General features: G+C 36.2%; 2 protein-coding genes across 3 annotated transcripts in view; one reads left to right on the top strand and one right to left on the bottom strand.

Annotated features, from left to right (window-relative positions):
- The first annotated feature begins 1,673 nt into the window (after positions 1 to 1,673).
- Positions 1,674 to 21,496, top strand: Fam177a1 (family with sequence similarity 177 member A1). The gene is given in 6 exon segments (XM_021724697.3): positions 1,674 to 1,717; positions 1,719 to 1,833; positions 8,031 to 8,204; positions 14,357 to 14,423; positions 15,900 to 15,997; positions 19,144 to 21,496. Coding segments are annotated over 6 exon segments (690 nt in total). The 5' UTR covers positions 1,674 to 1,688; the 3' UTR covers positions 19,351 to 21,496.
- A 611-nt stretch (positions 21,497 to 22,107) lies between these two features.
- The window catches only part of Ppp2r3c (protein phosphatase 2 regulatory subunit B''gamma), a 35,705-nt gene continuing 34,668 nt past the window's right edge, over positions 22,108 to 23,144 (bottom strand). For both annotated transcript variants that reach the window (XM_005322680.4, XM_013357454.4), the window contains exon 13: positions 22,108 to 22,404. In XM_005322680.4, the coding sequence (XP_005322737.1) occupies positions 22,216 to 22,404 (189 nt within the window). In that variant the 3' untranslated portion in view covers positions 22,108 to 22,215. The remainder of the gene's footprint in view (positions 22,405 to 23,144) is intronic.

Genomic DNA, 23,144 nt, shown 5'->3' with positions numbered 1-23,144 from the left:
TTGTCAGTAAACTAGGAAACATTCAGTATTTGTAAACCATAAAAATAGCAGCAGTGGAAACTGTAATTTATTGTTTTAATTGCCAACTTGGAAAATAAAACGGTTTATTCATAAACATCCCACATTTTTAAGATTGTTGCTTACCCTTCTTGCCAGTAAGAGGGAGCAGATTTTAAATATATGTAATGTAGAGCAGTGTTGTTATGAAGGCCAATTCATGACAATTGGCTTTTTGTTTTCAATTTACTGCCATTTGGTTTTGCTGTTTTGAACTGTTTCCACCTTTTGCTAATGCACCATAGGGACTCTGATCATGTTTGTTTACATCTTCAGCAAGCTAACTTGGTTGATTATATTGCCAGAATGTAGATCATTATGGATTTCTAATTAGTTTTTAAAATGTAGGTGGTTTTCAAAGAATTGTTCTTTGTATTTAAGATTTTTGCGGTCTGGGGTTAAGCTCAGTTGGTAGAATGCTTACCTCCAATTCACAAGGCCCTGGATTCAATCCCCAGCACCACACACACAAGATTTTTGCATTTCTCTTTCAGTTTATCATGATTGTAGTAAATAGGATAGAAAATGTACAAGAATACTACGGAGAGAGCAGACAAAAAAATCTTTACATAGGACAGAAAGGGACATTTAAGGCTCTAGGAGTATTGGATTTGCTGATGCCATGCTGAATAACATATGCTACATCATGTAACATTGGAGGAATTTCTGAATTGGGACTGGCATGAAAATGGAACTTGCATCAAATGATGGATTCTGTGGCCAAAATAACGTATATTTTGTTTTCGACCTTACTCTAGTGAAAGTTTCATGCTAAAACAGTATAAAATTTACCTGGAAATGATCCAACTAATGTTAAAGTCATGCAGTAATAATTGCAATCATGGTTTTCTAATTTGGTGGCACCCTGGGAAAATTGGAAAAGTCCGGGATTCCTTCTCCCCGCCTCTTTTTACATACACAACTCTAAACATTGATAAAAATATTCCTCATATTTACCACAGAGTAAGCTTGCTACTGCTCATAATTTACTGCCCTTCATGCTTTAACGCTTTTTCTACAGAAAAAAAAATTTAAGTATTTCAGACAAATTCACCTTTGGGGTTCTTATTTTAAAAGGTGTTTTGGCTGGTCTGTCATCCATGTTAGGAATGGAATATGCAGCATATGCCATGCATTTTTACATAGTAACCACATCTTATCAGTACATCAGTAGCTTTTGACGCTCACCACGCAACTGTTCTCATTTTACTTATAAGAAAACTACGGTCTGGGAGGGTGACTGAGGGCGTGGCTGGTAAGCTACTGCGCAGAAATCCGCTCGCCAAGCTTAGTTACAGGTACGAGGCATGATGTCATGGGTGGTGCCAGGCGGCGGTTCCGCGAGCTCCCGACGTGGGCCTGGCCGGAAACAGTGCAACAGAAGGCCCCGCCCCGCTCCGCCCGGCGCGAGCCGGGTGGTTGCGCCTCCCAAACCGGTCAGCTGGGCCCAAAGGTGCCGAACCTGGCTAGCGTGCTCAGGCTAGCTCCGCCCCTCAAGTCGGCCCCACCCCTGACGGTCCCCAGGTCGCTCCTACAGTGACTTAGCTGGGCGTGGCGCCAGGCGGGCGCTGCTGGTGAGTCCCTGGTTCGGACTGCGGGGCTCGGCCATCCACCGGGCGGGGAGGCGGAGGATGGAAGTGGGCTTATCGGCCATTACTCTATCTTGCCAGCAGCCCTGTGGCGACGACAACGATGGACCGGGAGCCGGTGGGCAGTGTGGAAGGAGAAACCGTCGCTGTGTCGGGAGCTGCGGCTTTCGGAGACTCGGCGCGGCAGGTAGGTGGGGCCGCGGAGGCTGAGGCCAGGAGAACCGAGCGCCTCCTCGCCCTGTCAACTCACTACCTATTTGGCCTGCCCGGCCTTCTTCCAAGCAGGCCTCCCGCCGGATGTGAGTTCGGGGCTTCCCCCGCACCATACCCCTGCCTTTGCTCCAAGAAACCAATTCAGGGAAGAAGCGGACGCCTCCGCCCTGTTGGGGCGCCCTTCCTTCACCATCCCTTTCGCTGGCAGCGCCGCGGACTCTGGGGCCGCCTGGGATTTCCGGGGGGGATATTCCAGCTGGTGGTTGCGAGCGAGAGAAAACAGGCGTGTCTCCAAAAGGCTGTCCTTAAAAGCAGTTGAAAGCCAGGTGACGCAGTTTAGTCACTTCTCAGTTCCCTGTGGAGCCAGCGCCTCCCCTGGCATCTGCCCAGAAGCATTTCCAGGCTTTCATTGACTTGATTCTTATAACTGGGCGAGGTGGGTGTTACCCCATTTTACCAACGAAGTGACTAAAACTCAGAGCCGCACAGTTAATTGTAATTCGAAGTTTTCCAATAGCCACAAGAAAGTAAAAAGAAACCGGTGATACTAATTTTAATATGGTGTCTTATTTAACCCATTTTATTTAAAAAATTAACGTATAATATGAAAATTAAGAAGGTATTTTACTTTTTTTTTTGAAATCCTGAATATTTTAATTTAGCAATCCATCTCAGTTGCGACTGACCACATGGCAAGTGCGCGTTAGCCACATTGGCTTTTGGTTACTGTATTGGGCAGTGCAGTATAGCGAGTTAGGTAAAGTTTGTGGACATTTGTTTTGGATTGATAGTCTAAATTAGTGGTGAATCTTGGTCTTTGACCAAGTAAAACCAATGAAGGAATTACTTTAACAGGAACCCACTGACGCGTGTAGTTCTGACAGTTAAAAACCTGGGGTTGCAGGCCTGTGTAAACCCAACTAGTCCAGAGACTGATGCAGTAGGATTCAAAGTTCTACACTGTTTCAAAATAAAAAGGGATGGGGGCGCTGGGGTTGTGGCTAAGCGGTGGAGCACTCGCCTAGCACGTGCGAGGCGCCAGGTTGGATTCTCAGCACCACATAAAAATAAATAAACCAAATAAAGGTATCTGTCCATCTACAAGTAAAAGAAAAGGGGGGGGATGGGGATGGGGATGTAGGGCAGCGTTAGAGTGTTCCTGGGTTCAATCCCCATACTGAAAAACAGAACAACCTGGAGTTGTTAATATTCAGAAATTTCCCAATTCTGTGGGAAAGCTTTTCCAATGCTTTCAGTTTTGAGACTAAGTACCTGAATTGTTAGTAAGACATCTTCCCCAAACTACAGGTTCTTAAAGAATTGTTCCTGAATGTAAGTATAGCTCATAGTATAATATGCAATTTGCACTAACAGTTTTTCCACATACTAATCTCTGTGTGGATTTTTTTTTTTTCCTTTTTGAGCAGGAGGAGAATAATATGCAAGGAGTTCAGGGGACAACACTAATTGATTAACTTCATTTTCAGTTTGAGAGTTCAGGGGACAACACTAATTGATTAACTTCATTTTCAGTTTGACTTCTTGTTGACAGGTATACTTGCACTGAACCTTCAAGGCCACAGAGATTGATGGGCTTTTCCATTTGTTTTTTCTTTTTGTCACTAGAACTGTTTTCACCACGACTTCAGCTTTGTATTAGCAAAGTAAATATAACTGTACTAATATGCCAGATAAATGTTTCAATGGAGACTGTTTTTTTGGTTTAGTGGTGTTATGTAGTTTTCATATTGTTGGTTATAATAGTTAAATAGTAAAGAAGGTTGTGGAGCAAAGGGTAAAAATTTACAGGAATATACCTACTGCCCTTTCCTCATATTCTTATTTTCCCCAAATTAACTATTATTTCTATGCATTTCTTTTCTTTTTTTATTAAATACAAATGAACTCATACTATACAGACGGTTTTAAAATTTTCCCTGTTTATGCCAAGGGTTTGAACTTAGCAAAAGGAAGAGACCAAGGAGGTGGAAATCGGGTGGATGGAAAGGCTACCATTCTGTACTCCCTCTCAAATTTATAAGAACTGACAAACACCAAGTGTCATGTAAAGAAGAAATTAAGAGAGATAGGATCTATGTTTAGAATTAGGTGTGTAATCAGGCCATTTAGTACTGTTGTGACCTTGTATCCAGCAGCCTCTCTGAGTATTTTCAAAAGAGTTAAAATTTCAGTACTACTTAATTTAGCACCTCTATTTACCACACAGAGATGTTAGAGGAACTGTTGGTTTAAAAGAGGTGTCTTGGTTGATAACTCCCTAGTAGAAGGTGATGCAAAAAAAATTCCAAGTGTGGGCTGGGGATGTGGCTCAAATGGTAGCGTACTCGCCTGGCATGCATGCGGCCTGGGTTCGATCCTCAGCACCACATATGAACAAAGATGTGTTGTGTCCACTGAAAAACCAAAAAAAAAAAAAAAAAAATTCCAAGTGTACTATGTGTTTTAAAGAAGTCCTGGGTGTCATGGGAGTATATAAAAATAAAAGTGCCATTAAAAACAGGTCCTGAGGATCAAGGTAAGCAGATTTACAATCCAGTTAACCATACAGCATAATTAAATGTTAACAGACATTACATTTCGTAATTCCTTGGTGTTATGAAACTCTTCAGATCTTTAGAATTCATTAGTTTAGAATTTGTATAAGTGACAATAAACAATTAAAATTTTTTATGGAATTTGTATAAGTGAGAGATTTACTATTTACAAAAAATGAGAGTACTTTTTATAATTATTGAAATTTCATACCAAATTATTTTCTGGTTTTACTTGGCAATGTCTACCTCATTGCTTCCTGTCCACTGAATGCAGGTTAGAATTCCACATCATAAATTGTCTTTCATAGACTTTTTACTCGCCAATCTGCTTCTTTAAGACCAGGAGTGGACAAACTACAGTTCATGAGACATTTCCAGCTAGCTATCCATTTTATGTAAATTTTATTGGAGCACCAGCCACACCCCTTTTTTATGTAGTGTCCATGTAAGTGACTTATCATTGATGTCTGCTTTCACAGAGTTTAATTGTGAAGAGGTTTTCTGGTCTATAAAGCCTAAGACATTTACTCTCTGGCCTTTACAGATAGTAAATATAAGCTGACCCCTGCTTAAAATGATAAACCTAAAATTTGAGATTTACTATATCAAACATTAATTTTAAACTTTTTAAAGAAAGGGCTTAAATAAAATCTCTTTTGTGGGGTGGTGGAGGCAGGTAACCAGGAATTGAACTCAGGAGCATTTAACCACTGAGCCACATCTCCAGCCCTTTTTAAAATATTTATTTATAATTATTAAGAGACAGGATCTTGCTGAGTTGCTTAGGGCCTGGCTAAATTGCTGAGACTGAATTTGAACCTCCTGCTTCAGCCTCCTGAGTCACTGGGATTACAGGTGTGCACCACCGCACCTGGCCCTAATCCTTTTTATTTTTTGAAGACATGATCTCACTAAATTGCTTAGGGCCTCCCTAAGTTGCTGAGGCTGGCCTCAAACTTGTGATCCTCCTGCCTTTGCCTGAGTTGCTGAGATTGCTACAGAGAGCTTCTCATTATTTCTCTCCTGGGGGTGACACTGGCAGGGTATGGTATGGTATCATATTATGAAAGAGATGAGCTCTATTTACTGACTGGAGATCTAATCTAACTTCTGGCTTTTCTTAGCATAGGAAATTAAGAAATCTAAAAAGCCAAGTCATAGTCCAAAAGGAAACATTGATATCAGGGTAACCATAAACTCAAAAACTTTTTTTTTTTTTTTTAAATTGAGACAGGGTCTCACTAGGTTGCTTACCATAAACCAAATCTTAGGGGAGACATGAGATTGGCTGTAGGTGCTGGGAACTGAGGGAGTGTGATACAGGAAAAAGTGGTTTGGGTGAACCACTCTTCCCTATTTTGATCATGATACAATCAGTTCATTGATCTTTACTAAGGGCTAGAATTTGTTTGAACTTTCCAGACAACCTGGAGACAATTTTGAATTTTTTTCCAGGATAACCCATTGATAAGCCCATGTTATCAAAATTTTCATGATCTGCAGCTTCCTATATCGCAGTTGTTAGTAGCTACCAATGATATCTTTGGGTTGGTTATACCTGGATTCAAATCCTGGCTAATGACTAAACTCACCTTTGGAAAGTAAAAGACAGATAAGAACTGTATCTGTTTTCTGAAAAGGACTTTAGAGAATTGATAGAATACAGTGCATAAAAATAAAGTTGCTTATACTTATATAACTGAGTAATTCCATTCTACTGTGTTTATCAATATAATCACATCTCTGTAACTCCACTTCAAAGAACTTTTGTTGTGGTTGAACAACAATCATGCATTTGCCCATAATTATAAGAATCTTTATAGAGATAAAATTTCTGTGCTATGGACTATCCTAGAGAGTACCAACATGACTCTAATTATGGCAGTCTTGTAGTCCTATATATCTTACTTTGGTTTAGTTTTTCAATTATACCAGTAATACATGAACATATTCTCATCACAAACTAATAGCAAATGCAAAAAAATTTAAAAGTTTTCTTGATCACTCACTTGCCTTAACCTTTTTCCCATACCTGAGTTCCTATTTGTGGATGTAACCACAGTTGTCAGATTTTTCTTCACCATTATGTATTGTCCCTTTGTGAAATTGAGACTTAAGAGTTTAAAATTGAGGTAAAATGACAGTAAACAGAAGCTCTTCACCATCTTCCACAGTATGCATTTACTTTGAATTTGAAACACAACTGCATGTACATGATAAAATTAGTATTTCTCTAGGAGTAAAATTTGGATGTAGTTAGAATTCCATAGACTACTGTACAAGTAGTTTTAAAATTTATACAATTTTTTACAATAAAAAATCTTCTGGAGCTGGGTGCAGTGGTGCATGCCTGTAATCCCAGCATCTCAGGAGGATGTTGCAAGTGCAAAGCCAGTCTCGGCAACTTTGAGACAAAAAGCAACTCAGTGAGATCCTGTCTAAATAAAATACAAAATAGGGCTGGGGATATGGCTCAGTGGTTGAGTGCCCCTGAGTTCAATCCCTGGTATAAAAAAAAAAAAAAAAAGCCTGTTGCTACATGTATACCATTAACTTAAGAAATTTGGAAGTTTAGAGAGAGAACACCAATTGTCTGCTTTTCAGGTTTGGCTTATAGATGTGTTTTTATTTGACTTGCATAGTATCTAAAAATATTTTTTTCCTAGTTTAAATGTCTTTAGGTGGGGCATGCATTCTCCGCAGGATCCACTCATCTCTATAGAGTTTTACTCATTTTTGGTACTTGCTTGGCTCCCAAAGGCACTTGAATTTAGGAGTCCTGTTTTGTGTAAGGAGAGATTTTTAAGTTAAGCTGAACTGCTTTGCTTATGGTCATACATCGTTGAGAGCCATAGACAAGTCAAGATGGCACCTGGCACTTCGCCAGCGAGCCATTAAGATGATAGAAATTCCTTAATGACTGACTTCTGTATCTAGATTATGTCAATTAACTTAAGCTGTGTGTAATTATTAAGATGATGAGGATTCCTTAATGACCAATCGATGTATCTGGATGTTAATTGAAACAAGCTGTGTATAATCAATTAAGTGTATATATACCTCTACTGTCCAACAATAAAGTGGCTCCCGCTGTATCAACCATCAACCTTCACAAGTTCCTTGTCACTCGCCACCCCCCCCATTTCTCCCACCCCCCGTTATTTTGCCCAGTCAGCCAGACTTTGGCAATACATAGCTAAACTCAAATCCAAAATAGTTCCCTAATACAGTTTGCTTATTTTATACACTTAATATGTATATGTGTGCATGTTTTTTATGCTTTCTACTAATACTTCCTTAATTCTCGTTATTGTTTAAAATTATGGGTGTCCAGTACATATTTATATATATAGCATTGAGATTGCTCTGACTATAAGTGTTTGATATATACTTATTGACCTAAACAAAATTTTTTATTCTGTTTTCTGTAACCTTGGTGATTATGAAAATTTTTTAAAATTAACTCTACATATATATTATACTCTTATATGATTTTTAAAAATTACTTAAGGATTGGTTTCTGTTTTTAAGTCCCTAAACTGAACATTTTTGTATGTGTGCGTGATGAAAAAAAATTTCATTTGAAACCCATGTTTTTAATTTATTATTGATATAGATGAGTAATGAAAGAGGCTTTGAAAATGTAGAACTGGGAGTCATAGGAAAAAAGAAGAAAGTTCCAAGGAGGGTCATCCACTTTGTTAGTGGTGAAACAATGGAAGAATACAGTACAGATGAAGATGAAGTTGATGGACTAGAGAAGAAAGATGTTTTACCTTCTATTGATCCGGTAGGTTGATATTGGTCATCTTTTGATTAATGAAAACAATTGAAAAGAGGGGCTTGAGAATTAAACCCAACTATATTCTCATTATAAAATTATATATTGTGATTTTGGTAGAAAATTGTATTTTATATAATGTGGATGAAAATATTTCTAGCAGTTGAATAGCCTGAACTATCAAGAGTTCTTGTCACTGTCAAATGATTTATATAAGAATTTTCTCTTTTCTTTCTTTTCAGATAGTATTACTATATGTTATATACCCTAGCTTTGAACTCATAATTCTCCTGACTCAGCATCTTGAATAGCTGGGATTATAGGCGTGTGCCAGCATGCCCATCTTCTATAAAAAAATATATATATATTTTATTAAATTTCTAGAACCCTAGTTTCTTTTTCTTTTTTCAGTCCTGGGGATTGAACCCAGGGGTGCTCTACCACTGAGCTGTAACACATCCCTTTTTATTTTTTATTTTGAATCAGGTCTAGGTTGCTGAGGGCCTTGCTAAGTTGCCAAAGCTGGCACCAAATTGCTATCCTCCTGCCTCAGTCTTTTAAATTGCTGGGATTACAGGCTTGCACCAGTGAGCCCTACCTCAGTCTCTTTTAATTGGACCATATTACCCTGATGGTTTCTACTCTAGCACTTAAGAATTGTCAGTTCTTTTTATATGGTCTCAAGTTTTAATTAGTGTGCAGTTCTTAAGAATTTCAAAATTATACAGAAAGGGACTATAAGTTTATAAAACATTTTTAAAAAGAGTGCTACCCATTCAAGTAGTTGTATTGAGAGTCCAGTTGATCCCATATTTACAATGTGTACTTTCTAACATGCAGTATATTAGTTGCTAGTGATATGGCAGTGGGCAATATAAATTTGTTATCCTATGCTAGTTAGAAGATGGACAATAAACAAATGTATACTATAATTATCAGACTTTGAAAAGTGCTATGAAGAAAATAAAAACCATAGTAACAGGTTAGAGAATTAGTTATATTTGATTTAGGAAATGTTATTACTGATTTTTTTCTTCAGACTTGGCTCTAAATAAATTTTAGCTATTAACAAATCATATCTAGCTGGGCGCAGTGGTGCACATCTGTAATCTGAGTGACTCGGGAGGCTGAGGCACGAGGATCCCAATTTCAAGGCCAACTTCAGCAACTTAGTGAGACCCTGTCTCAAAAAAATAAAAGGGCTTGGATGTAGCTCAGTGGTAAAGTGCCCCTAGGTTTAATCCCCAGTAACCAAAAAAAAAAAAAAAAAAAAAGAAAGAAAAATCTTTCACCATATTGGAGTATGTTCACAGATGATCTGCATCTGAATCTTGGAACATTTTGATAGCAGAGAACCATGTTAATAACTACTTCCAGTTGCCATTAATCTTTCTTGTGTTTGTAGACTAAGCATCATTTAAAGCTTGGGTTTGCCTCTCTAGAGTCACTCTTTATTCTTCTGCTTGAGTCTGCATTGTGTTCTGACATGAACTGCATCAGAAGGCTCCTTTGTCTTCGGGCTTCCCCGTTTTGTTTTTTTTTTTTTTTTTGGTGGTGGTTCTAGGGACTAAATCCCGGGTCATCAGAAAATCAGAGGGCAGGAAAAAAAATTAAAGTTGTGTTATTTATTTTTCATCATCCAGAATCTAGGATTCCTTTTATGTTATATGCGTGGGTAACTGCATGCTCTAAGGCCACAGCTGCTGGGAAGTTTTCTCAATTTGGGCATTCTCTCTGGGTTACCATTAATTGCTGTCTCTTTTTATCCTTTACATATAGGGATTGTCTTAGTCCATTTTGTGCTGCCAATAATAGAAAAATAGACTGCATAACTTATAAGGAACAAAACTTGATTCGTTTATAGTTGTGAGGGTGGGAAGTCCAAAACTGGAAGAGAGAGAAGGAGAAGAGAAACTTGTCTTTCTATAACCTACTCCTGTGACAGTATTATTAATCTATTCAAGAAGGCAGAGCCCTTATGGTCTCATCACCTCTCATTAGGCCCTACCTCACAGCACTTGCATTGGGGATTAAATTTCCAAGACTTTTTGGTGAGCTCATTCAAACCATAGCAGGGCTACTACTAAGGGTTTTCTCGGTTTTTAGCCATGGGTACTTTAGGAAAAAAAAAAATCCTACATTTACACAGACCTAATTACAACTTGGTATTTAAAGTGAAGATTTAAGATAAATATTCCTGGCATAAGATACAGATAGAGAATAAGAAATGAAGATCTAAGCTGGGCATAGTGGTACATGCCTGTAATCCCAACTATTCCAGAGAAAGAGGCAGGGGGATCATAAATTCATAAATCCAACCCAACCTGAGCAATTTCATGAGACCCTACCTCAAAATTAAAAAGGGCTTGGCATGTAGCTCAGTGGTAGAGTAGTAAAGCATTTCTGGGTTTAATCCTAGTCCCTCAAAAAAAATTTTTTTTTAATTGAATCTAGAGCCTTTACATGCTAGGCAAGTGCTTTACCATTGAGCTATATCCTAGCCTGAATAAGAACTGAATCTTATATGTACTTTTTCATATATATATATATATATATATATATATATATATATATATATATGATAAAGTTTAATTTATAAGTTAAGCACAGTAAGAAATTAACAACTAATAATAAAATGGAACAACATACTGTAATAACAGTGTGATTCTTAAGTTATGTCAGTGTGACCTCTCCCAAAGTTTGGAATTTTCCATTTAATATTTTCAGACCAACGTTGACTGCTGGTAACTGAAACCATGGGAAGTAAAACTGGATAAACAAGGAATGCTATAGTCAGAATTCAAAATTCATAATTTTTGCCTGTCAGTTTTTTTAAGGAGAAGGTCAGGTGGTATGGCAGATCTAAAGGGAATGGCACTCTCATATGCTCATTGCTGGTGAATATTGATTGATAAATTCTCCAGATTGAAGTTTTGCGGTGTGGGTGAAAAACTTTCTAAATTGATTATATTTTTGGCCTAGTTAATTACACCTTTAAGCCTATAAGGAAATGAGCTTAATAAGATTAATTATTATAGTAAGTGGGGGAAAAGATAAATATAATAGTATTATAAAATTATAATATAGATAGATAATATAATAGTATTATAAAACACACACACACACACACACACACGAAAAAAGTGAAAAGATAGACTAAAATGTTAATGATAAGGGCTGGGGCTGTAGCTCAGAAGTAGAGTGCTTGCCTAGCATGTGTAAGGCCCTGGGTTTGATCCTCAGCACCACATAAAGATAAATAAAATAAAGGTATTGTATCCATCTACAACAAAACACTATTTTAAAAAATGTTAATGAAGGTGGTGGAAATGGGTGGCTTTATTTTTTAAAGATTTCACTCCATTTTCTAAATGTTCTATAATAAGCATCACTTTTTTTTTTAAGTTGGATTTATATTTATTTATTTATTTATTTATTTATTTTTATGTGGTATTGAGGATCGAACCTAGGGCCTTGTACGTATTAGGCAAGCGCTTTACCGCTGAGCCACAATCCCAGCCCAAGCATCACTTTTGTAAAAAATATTTTTTAGTTGTGGATTGACCTTTATTTATTTATCTTTTTATTTATATGTAGTGCTGAGAATTGAACCTAGTGCCTTACATATGCTAGGCAAGCTCTCTTCCATGGAGTTACAACCCCAGCCCAACGCATTACTTCTTATAATCTGAAAAGTTTTAAAACAAGAGGTATCAGGTCTTGTTGGGGAAGGAAAAGATGGATACTTTAAATTTTGTAGGAAAAAAATGAAACATTTTGAGTTTTAGCATTATAAAATTAAAGCCTTTAGCATTATAAAATTAAAGCCTCGAAGGACCCAAGATCTTGTCCAAGTTTTGCTATAACTGGGGATGGTGGTGGTAGTGATGCTGTAAGTGGAGGCACAGTTCCAGTTTAGACTATTGAGCTATCTTTTGATTCAGTAAGGTCAGGTACAAAGGGCCTTTTAAATTAATTCTGCATAATAGTGTGGGATAATGATAGATTTTATTCAGGAATCTTTATCTAGTTCCTCACCTCTGAAACAGTTCAGTTCTTTAGTAGTTCTAGCTTGGATGTTAGTACTTTCTGTCTCTGGAAACAACCCCAGAAGAATTGTGGCACTGAGAAGTAAATACATGCTTTCTTTCAAAGCATGCCTTTTTTTTTTTTTTTTTTGTACCGGGGAATTAACTTGGGGACCATTACCATTGAGCTGCTTTTCCAGTCCTTTTTATGTTTTGAGACATGGCCTTATAAAGTTGCTGAGGATGGCTTGAACTTGCGATCCTCCTGCCTTACCCTGAGTTGCTGGGATTACAGGTGCATTCGACTGCACCTGCTAGCTTGCCTAGTCTTTAATAGTTCCCTTGCCCTTGTCATTTATTTTGTGTTATGGAATTTGGTCTCATTCGTTATACTTCTGCTACTGTCCCATTTGCTGTAAACCATAAAGTCATAATTTCTTAAAACGGAGTCTTTAAAGTAATCCTCACATCAGATATGAGACGTACCTTGCTCTGAATGTAGAAAATACCATATTTAATCCAATGAGTCAATAACATATGTTATTTTTTGGTTGACTCTATTTTTTTTGCTAGTACTACCTCACTTCTATATCTTTTCATATAAACCATCAAAGAAATTGGCATACCTACTTTTCATGGCAAGACTGTCTACTTTTTTTTGGTATCAGGGACTGAACCCAGGGGCACTTAACCAGAGCCACATCCCCAGTCCTTTTTTTTTTTTTTTTAAATATTTTTAGTTGTCAATGTTTACAATACCTTTATTTTGTTTATTTAGTTTTTTTTTTTTTTAATGTGGTCCTGGGGATCGAACCCAGTGCCTTCCATGTGCGAGGCAAGTGCTCTACAACTGAGCCACAACCTCAGCCTTTTTAATATTTTGAGACAGGATCTAAGTTGCTTAGGGCCTTGCTAAATTGCTGAGACTATCTTTGAACTTGTGATCCACCTGCCTCAGCCTCCTGAGCTGCTGGGTTTTCAGGTGTGTGTCACAATGCATGGTTTAAAATATCTTAGCTAAAACAATTATGGACAAGTTTATTTTTCCTCCCAAGAAGCAATATTAAAGTAATTGTTAATGTATTCGATTTGCAGGCTTTATACTATGTTCCATGTTTTCTTTTCTTTTCTTTCTTTTTTTTTTTTTTTTTTTGAGATGGGTTTTCACTATGTTGCTCAGGCTGTTTTTAATTCTTGGACTCAAGGGATCCTTCTGCTTCAATCTTCCATACCTGGTTTTTTGTTTTTAAATGGTACTGGGGATTGAACCCAGTGGTGCTCCACCACTGAGCTAAATCCCCAGCTGTTTCTTATTTTGAGATTGCCCAGGCATGCCCTTGAACTTGCAGTCTCCCCTCTTGCCTCAGGCTCCAGAGTAGCTTCAATGTTTTCTTGTGATAAAGGAAAATATTGGTACAGTGAAGGATATCTGCATTAATTATGAGTTTTATCAGAGGCAAACTGTCATCTATTTGGCAAGTACTTCATAAAAGCACTTTATGGAGATTAACTATGGAGGTACGTGGTGTAGACTGCATTCTGTCTGTGGCCCTGAACTACCAAATATACACTGAACTGGTCTTGGGTTGTATATTCTAGCCCCTTTTTAATCTTTAAGGAAACAAATAACTCATCTTTCCACTTGTCTCTCATATTCTCATTATTAAAAGCTCCTTTGGTGTACCCCTACTTATCCTGCTTCAACTCCCTACACCTTAACTCCCCCACTGTAATATAAGTGTGTTGGATTGTGTGATTCTTAGGGTTCTCTTGATTTTTATATCATCCCTAGTGTTGTGCTTATGAACATTTAAGATAAAAAAGCAAGACAGGAGAAAGACTTCAGATTATCATCAATTTGTAAATAATCTAGACTGAATTATTAACTTCATTTCAGTGGCTGCATCTTTTTTTTTTTTTTTTTTGGTTCTTCTGTGGGCTTAAGGTCGGTAGTAATTAGATGGGCAAATGTAAAATATCTTCGTGGAATCCTGTCTTTGAAGATTTAAAATTTTTGATTGCATTGCAGTATGTGTATATTCTATGTACCTATTTGACTACTTCCTTCTACTTCATTCATAACCAAAGAATGGCTTTAAGTGTGAATGTTGCTAATTTGACTTCTTGTTGCAGACAAAACTTACCTGGGGCCCCTACTTATGGTTTTACATGCTTCGGGCTGCCACATCAACCCTTTCAGGTACTGTTTTTCTGTTTGAAAATTGCATAACTGCTGTAATATACTCCAAGAATAAGAACTTTGCCAAGTTTCAAACTTAAGGGAGAAACAAAAGGGAGATGCTAGCTTGCTTGCATTGGAAGATTATATTAATCTAATTAATTATATTAATCTAATTAATTATATTAATCTAATTTGTACATTTTTCAGCTTCTGGTTTTAGTTTTTGGCACTGGGGATTGAGGCCAGAAGTACTTTACCACTGAGATACACCCTAGCACTTCATACTTTTTGAGACAGGGTTTTGCTAAAGTTGCCCAATCTGGCCTTGAACTTGTGATTCTTCTGTCTCGGCCTCCCAAGTCAGTGAGTTTATAGGAGTGTGCCACTGTGCCCAGTCTGTTAGCATCTATAATGCTACTGTCATTGAGTTTCTTAACTGGTTTTGTTCTTGTTCTATTATGTTACTTAGTCTAAAGCCTGTAGTTTTACTTCATTTATAGTTTTTATTTTAAACTGAAATACATCTTATTTCTGAAGGAAATTAATTATCAACTAATGACTTAATTATGCTAATTTAAATATAGATTAACCATAAAACTTTTCTTCTTCCAATTTTAACTTCTTTTTTTTTAAAGAGAGAGAGAGAGAGAATTTTAATATTTATTTTTTAGTTCTCGGCGGACACAACATCTTTGTTGGTATGTGGTGCTGAGGATCGAACCCAGGCTGCATGCATGCCAGGCGAGCGCGCTACCGCTTGAGCCATATCCCCAGCCCCCAATTTTAACTTCTTTATAGCTTCTATTTCAGTCTTTTACTAGAGCATATTGTGAATAGTAATTGATTCAACAAACATTTGCAAGTACTCGCTCGCTATATGCAAGACAGTCTGGTGTAGTGGAAAGAACATGAGTTTTAAACCTAGAGTTCAATTTTAGATCTGCTTTATCAGCTCAGCTTAGACAAGTCCTTTAATATATCTAAGCCTAACCTTTCCCCATGGCTGCCACATGATAGGCACTAAATGAGAAAGTAACCCCCTTCTTCACCTCAGTGATAGCCAACCTTCTAAGGTATACATTTTTCTTAAAATAAATATACATGTAACAGATCATTATAATGTCTGGCAAGAAATGTTATAATAGAGGGCTGGGGATGTGGCTCAAGTGGTAGCGCGCTCGCCTGGCATGTGTGCGGCCTGGGTTTGATCCTCAGCACCACATACAAAGATGTTGTGTCCGCCGAAAACTGAAAAATGAATATTAAAAAAATTCTCTTAAAAAAAAAAGAAATGTTATAATAGAAATGTGAACAGACTGTTGCTGGGAGCCCCAAAAATGCTACTAATGGTTCTTAGAGAAATGAGGAAAGACAAATTGGGTTTCAGTAATCTCCTTGAGCATAGGAACAGTAACTTTTGTATTCTAGTGTCTTACATACAGAAAGTGCTCAAAAAATGTTTATGGAATTTTCTTTTAAATTTTGTGTCTTTAGTGTGCGACTTTCTTGGAGAGAAGATTGCATCTGTATTGGGTATTAGCACCCCAAAATACCAATATGCCATTGATGAATATTACCGGATGAAGAAAGAGGTATGTCTCCTTTTTATATATATATTTTTAAATTTGGTTTGGTTTGCTATAGATTTGATGGGTTGCATAATAAGCTTATGCAGCTGCCCAAAAGATAGCACCTTTATTTTTTGTGTTTGCTGCTGGGGATCAAACGCAGGGGCAAGTGTTCTATCACTAAAGATAGCTCCTTTAGTTTATAAAAACAATATACATTTTAGGATTCTTTAAAAATGGAATTTCCTTAAGATCCTTGTGCAAAAACTAAGTTATGTTTCATTGTGCTAGTCCTGTGTGAGTTGCCTTATATACATTAATCTTCACATACCACTTTTTGAATCATTCTAATTTTAAGATGAAGAAACAAGACTCAGCCTCTGTACTTGTGCATGTAAGACTGGATATAGAAGTGTTATAAAAAATGAGTATGTGCCCACTATGAAAGTGCAAAGATGTGAGGACTATTATTTCTGCAGGAGGTAGTGAGGCCTTAGGGTGGGGGATGACAGGAGTTTAGACCTAAAGAATTAGAAAGATTTAGTGCTTTAAGAACATAGGCTTAAGAACCAAAGGCTTCAAACTCAAAATCTGGCTCTGGTACTTCTAACTTCAATTTCCTTATCTTTATAAATGAGAACCACTACCTCTATACTAGGTTTAATGAATTAATGTCTCAAATGCTTAGACTAGCACCTAGTGTATACTGAGCAGCACACAAATAGATACTAGTATCTATTATTCTCCTTCAAGCAAATTAAAAATAGCAATTCAAGTGAAGTTAGTATGTAGAAGTTGTGAAGATTTACACTACAAGCCCTGTTTAGAGCCCCATTACCTCATTTGGACTATTATAATAGCTTCCTAAATGGTCTATCTTTTTTTTTTTTTTATTGGTTGTTCAAAACCTTACAAAACTCTTGACATATCATATTTCAAACATTAGTTTCAAGTGAGTTATGAACTCCCATTTTTACCCCAAATACAGATTGCAGAATCACATCGGTTACACATTCACATTTTTACATAATGCCATACTAGTAACTGTTGTATTCTGCTACCTTTCCTATTCTCTACTATCCCCCTTCCCCCCTATCTTCTCTTTCTATCCCATCTACTGTAATTCATTTCTCTCCTTGTTTTTTCTTCCAATTCCCCTCACAACCTCTTTTATGTAATTTTTTATAACAATGAGGGTCTCTTTCCATTTCCATGCAATTCCCCTTTTCTCTCTTTCCTTCCCATCTCGTGTCTCTGTTTAATGTCAATCTTTTCTTCCTGCTCTTCCTCCCTGCTCTATTCTTAGTTGCTATCATTATATCAAAGAAGACATTTGGTATTTGTTTTTTAGGGATTGGCTAGCTTCACTAAGCATAATCTGCTCTAGTGCCATCCATTTCCCTGCAAATTCCATGATTTTGTCATTTTTTAGTGCTGCGTAATACTCCATGGTGTATAAATGCCACATTTTTTTAATCCATTCATCCATTGAAGGGCATCTGGGTTGGTTCCACAGTCTAGCTATTGTGAATTGTGCTGCTGTGAACATCGATGTGGCAGTATCCCTGTAGTACGCTCTTTTAAGGTCTTCAGGGAATAGACCAAGAAGGGCAATAACTGGGTCAAATGGTGGTTCCATTCCTAGCTTTCCCAGGAATCTCCATACTGCTTTCCAAATTGGCCGAACCAATTTGCAGTCCCACCAGCAATGTACAAGAGTACCCTTTTCCCCACATCCTCTCCAGCACTTGTTATTGTTTGACTTCATAATGGCTGCCAATCTTACTGGAGTGAGATGGTATCTTAGGGTAGTTTTGATTTGCATTTCTCTGACTGCTAGAGATGGTAAGCATTTTTTCATGTATTTGTTGATTGATTGTATGTCCTCCTCTGAGAAGTGTCTGTTCAGGTCCTTGGCCCATTTGTTGATTGGGTTATTTGTTGTCTTATTGTCTAATTTTTTGAGTTCTTTGTATACTCTGGATATTAAGACTCTATCTGAAGTGTGAGGAGTAAAAATTTGTTCCCATGATGTAGGCTCCCGATTTACTTCTCTTATTGTTTCTCTTGCTGTGAAAAAACTTTTTAGTTTAAGTAAGTCCCATTTGTTGATTCTTGCTATTAACTCTTGTGCTATGGGTGTCCTGTTAAGGAATTTGGAGCCTGATCCCACAATATGTAGATCTTAGCCAACTTTTTCTTCTATCATACACAGAGTCTCTGATTTGATATCAAGGTCCTTGATCCATTTTGAGCTAATTTTTGTGCATGGTGAGAGGAGGGGATTCAGTTTCATTTTGTTGCATATGGATTTCCAGTTTTCCCAACACCACTAAATGGTCTATCTTAATTCTCACACCCCTAATTAATCTTCCCTGAAAGGTTACTCTGTATTAACTATCACTATCAAAGGGTACAAAACAGATGCCACCTTCTCAATTAATTTAGAGTTGAAGAACTAGAAATTACTTTTATTTTTAAATTTTTTTAGTATTTATTTTTTAGTTGGACACAATATATTTATCTATTTTTATGTGGTGCTGAGGATCGAACTCAGGGCCCCCCACATGCTAGGCGAGTGTTCCACTGCTGAGCCACAACCCAAGCCCCTCTTTTCTAAATCTTTATAGTACTTATTTGTTTTAATACTTTTCACCTGTCTCAACTTCCCTACTAGATTATAAACCTCTTCAGGGCAGGAACTGCCTTATTTGCCAATTTTTAAATTTAGATAGGCTTAATCTAAATTTAAAAAAAAAAAGCCCCTGTCAAAGTTAATTCAGGACTCATCTAAGCTAGTTCTAGACCATATTTTAAAAATAACTTGACTTGATTTATATTTTATATAATAACTTTTATTTTTAAAATTTTTTTAAGTTGTCAATGGACCTTTATTTTTTTATTTATTGATGTGTGGTGCTGAGAATCAAACCAAGTGCCTCACACATGCTAGGCAAGCACTCTGCCACTGAGCCACAATCCCAGCCCTAATAACTTTTATAATAATTATTTGGGGAAAAAGGGAAGGGGGAGTATGTCTTAATTAGACCAAACTGAATTGGACATGATACTGTTTTGGTTTAAAAAAAAGTATGAAAAGCTGTGGTGAGAGAAGAACTACTGTTCTTTTGGACATTAACATTTCAAGTACTGATATTTCCCATTTTTAGGAAGAAGAAGAAGAAGAAGAAAATAGGATGTCTGAAGAAGCAGAAAGACAATACCAACAGAGCAAGCTTCAGGATAATTCCATTGTTCAGACAGATCAACCAGAAACAGTGGTGTCCAGTTCATTTGTGAATCTTAATTTTGAAATGGAGGAAGACTGTGAAGTAATTATGGAAAGCAAACAAAATTCAGTCTCTGTCCCACAATAGAATGAAATGACTATCAAACTTCAAGTCCTAAAGCTTTCTTTTTTTAATACCAGGAACTTTCATATTTTCTATTTAGTGAAACTTTAATTAATTTATATTTTAAATTATTGTTATCTGGAAAGAAGAAATGTTTCTCCATTATTAGGCTATCAAAAATCAGATCTGAAATTTATATGCACTATGCTTTTGCTGTATGTTGAAAATAGTGCTTTGTTTTTTTTCCTTTTGCAGTACTGGGCATTGAACCCAAGGCCTTGTGCCTTCTAGACAAGCACTCTACCACTGAACTACACCCTCAGCACAGTGCTTTGGTTTTATGATCTTTAAAAAAGGTTAAGGACATTCTAGATTCCTAATCAATTAAGAAGAGTTAATTTTCTGTTATTTGTTTAAAAAAAAAAAAAAAGGTAAGTTATTGATTTAGGGTAACTGGAGCTGGTAATCCTACAGTCTCAGATTAAAATGAGTATTGACCTTTCCCAGATTTTCTCATGTTATGCCTTGAATTTTATGCTTTGCATTTAATTTATTTAACCATTAATTTCATACAAAGCATGATTCACTAAGTGTGTAATAAAAGGAACAAGATGGAAGCACCCTGAATTTTCCTTTTATCAAGAATAACTTTTATGGAAAAGTATCTGAATTTACTACACCAAATATTAAAATATGTGCTAGGGATTGAATTCAGGGCATGCTAGGCAAGTACTCTGAACAATATTCCTAGCCCTGAGTTTCCTTTTTTTAATGAAAGTTATTGAAATTAAATAATCAGCTTTGTTTATGATGTTGACATTATTTAAAGAATGAATTTATTAATATATTTGTATTCAAATGGTAAAACCTAGTGATTATCCACATAGCATCCTCGTTATATCACTCATTCAGCCCTTAATGCCTCAGACAGGCAGAGCAGTTGGGTGGGAATTGGTGTACAGAATAGGTTGAAGCTATCAGAAGTTGTTAAATGTGGTTCAAGGTACATAGTAATAATGAAATTAGTTCCTTATTTCATTCATATTTTGAAGTAGCAACCTGGTTAATTAACCTGAGTTAATTTGCAAACTTTACAAAGTTATATGATATGAAGCTAATTTTGAAAATATTTCTGAACATGTGCAGAACCCCTGAGATGTGTGCATGACTTGATTTACAACTAAATGTGGATAAAGATGAATGCAACGGAGTGTTTTGGAAATGTTGACCTTAAAAGCTTTTTCAAGCTGAGTGAGTTGGTAATCCCAGCGATTTGATAGGGTAAGGCAGAAGGAAGTTTGAAGCCAGCTTCAGCAATTTAGCAAGATGAGTTAAAAATAAAAAAGGACTGGTGATGTTGCTCAGTGGTAAAGCTCCCAGTACCAAAAAAAAAGGACCTTTTCACAAACTTAATACTCAGTGGTTATATTAACAGCCATCTAAATAGTGTTAAGCTTTCAATCTTAAATTTTATCTAAGATATAGTTTAAAAAAACACTCAAAATGTGCAGAAATCTATAACAAAATGTCATAGAAATCTATGTATTGTCAGTGTGTGTGAATTCAGTTCAACTGAAAATTGAAAAATTTCAACTGGAAGTTGAAACATCAAGTGAAAGCTGAAGTTCTTTAAATTCTTCAACTGATAATTGAATTTAGGAAGGATAAACTCTTAGGAATCTTCAGTTATGTAGATATCAAGGCATGGTGTTTCATACTATGTGATGGTAATAATTTTATTCATGGTTGTAAACTATATAACTTAGTACTTAAAGGATTCTCATCATTGTGTATAATGTCACCATAAATTGGTTTATTAACAGCTCTTAAATATGCCAGGGCGACGTCACTCTTCCTTCCAATATGTTTTAAACTGAGAATAGTACCTATCAAGTGAAGGCAGGTGTGTTCTAACCATGATCTTCTGAATCTTCTCCTTACAGGTTCTAATGTCTAATATCTAGTTTACCTAGAAACTTTTGTGACTATAGTAGAAGGAAGATAGTGACTTTGAAAGGTTTGTTTCTTGAATTTTACTTTCACTACATGCCCAAAGTAGCCAGTTTGTAATGTTTATAGTTATTCACTGTGCCTTACATTTTTATACTTTTTTGTTTATTCAAACTATAAAATTTCCCATAAATGCATTAAATGGTTTGTCTTATTTTAAGCCTCTTTCACTTTTTCCTACTTAACAGTTCATGATATTCTGCTTCTAATCTCAAAAAAACTAAACTCAACAATTAGTATAATTAGCCTTTACTTAATTAAATACATTTTCTAACAAAAATCTTTAAATAATATGGAATTAAGTTTTATAAATGTAACTGTGGTATACTGGCTAAATAATGTAGACAGATTTCTTTTTATATCAGTAATTAGTTTTAGTAATTTTTATTGACACATCATCCTATTAAAAGAAAGATCATGTCCAAACACTTATAACCCAGAAATAAATGGCTCCACTCTAATGGAAAGTCATTTAACATCCCTGACACGATATAATGTTTCAGATGAAGAATGAAGGTTAAATGGCCAATAATTTAAACCATTCCTCAAATATTCTAATTCTGTATGAGGATCAGAAATATTCCAAGAAAATTTCCTCTATCTCTAAAGATTATGCAGATTTAACTGAATATCCCTGTACCTACTGCAAATCACACTTGCCATATTTGAGCTTGACTAAATGAAACCAGAACTTACCTCCTAAATAAGCAGTATTTGGTCCTATTGTTTCCAAACTATGTAACAAAATTCCAGGAACCGAAACACTTGCTGTGTTTTTTTAGACACATTATTTTATTTAAACCATTTCTAAAGGAGTTCTGCTTCAAAGGTTTCACATGCAGCATTCAAGCATCTTAAGACAGTCTAGTTTTTTAGAGATCATGTATCATCAAGGTCTGTAGAATTTTCACTGTCACTCGCAACAAGGGCTTCTCTGTTTTCATAAGTCCAGAAGCCATTCAGATCAATTAGAATGGTAGTGACTGTATCTCCTTGATTACTATTGATTAAATCCTGAAGAGAGATTTTCAAAGGATCCTTTGGTTTTACCATGTCAAAGATTTCATCCTGCAAGAGAAAAATACAGTAAAATCTGATTTACTTGGTATTTATCACAGTGATGTAAAATTCACAGCTGACAGTTAAGCTCTCATAAAAGTTTTTGCTTTACTTCTCTACTTGACAGGCAATCTCCTTTATCTAAAATCACAGAATCTTACTGGGAGATTCCTGAGCTATGTGATTTGCTATTTCTCATTTTATAGATGAAGAAACTTAGGTTCAGAGTTTAATTCAAGCTACATAGCTAATTAGTGGTAGAGCTAGTTAATGCAGTGTTCTGTGAATACATACTAACTTCAAGTACTTTTCTATTACCTTCTAATTGGTGATGAAAAAACATTGGTTTTTTTATTTTGGGAGACTCAGGACTGAACCTAGGCAAGCACTATACCACCGAGCTATATCCCCAATCCTTAGTTTACTTTAAAAGAAAAAAAAAAAAAAACTTAGCTCAAACTAAAAACTTGAATACTTCAGAAATAAGTGACAAAACTTTATTTCCAATACCAATGTCAACTTTTTACTCTAGACTAAGGATGAGAGGAGGGGAGATTTCAGTATTAAAGAATTTGTCATCCAAAATGATGCGAAATTGTGCCAAAATGACTAGAAATTGATGGAAGAACCACTTTTACAGTAATGAACTGTATACTACATTTATATTATACTCATTTTCTAATATTTTTGAAGTAAAATCATTCAATATTTAGTAGCATTTAAGGAGGCAAATTACATTTTTAAAAGAT

This window comes from Ictidomys tridecemlineatus, chromosome 5, assembly GCF_052094955.1.
Source record: "Ictidomys tridecemlineatus isolate mIctTri1 chromosome 5, mIctTri1.hap1, whole genome shotgun sequence".
Taxonomy (NCBI): Eukaryota; Metazoa; Chordata; class Mammalia; order Rodentia; family Sciuridae; genus Ictidomys; species Ictidomys tridecemlineatus.
The sequence above is the reverse complement of the archived record's forward strand: the minus strand, read 5'-3'. Positions and strand labels throughout refer to the sequence as shown.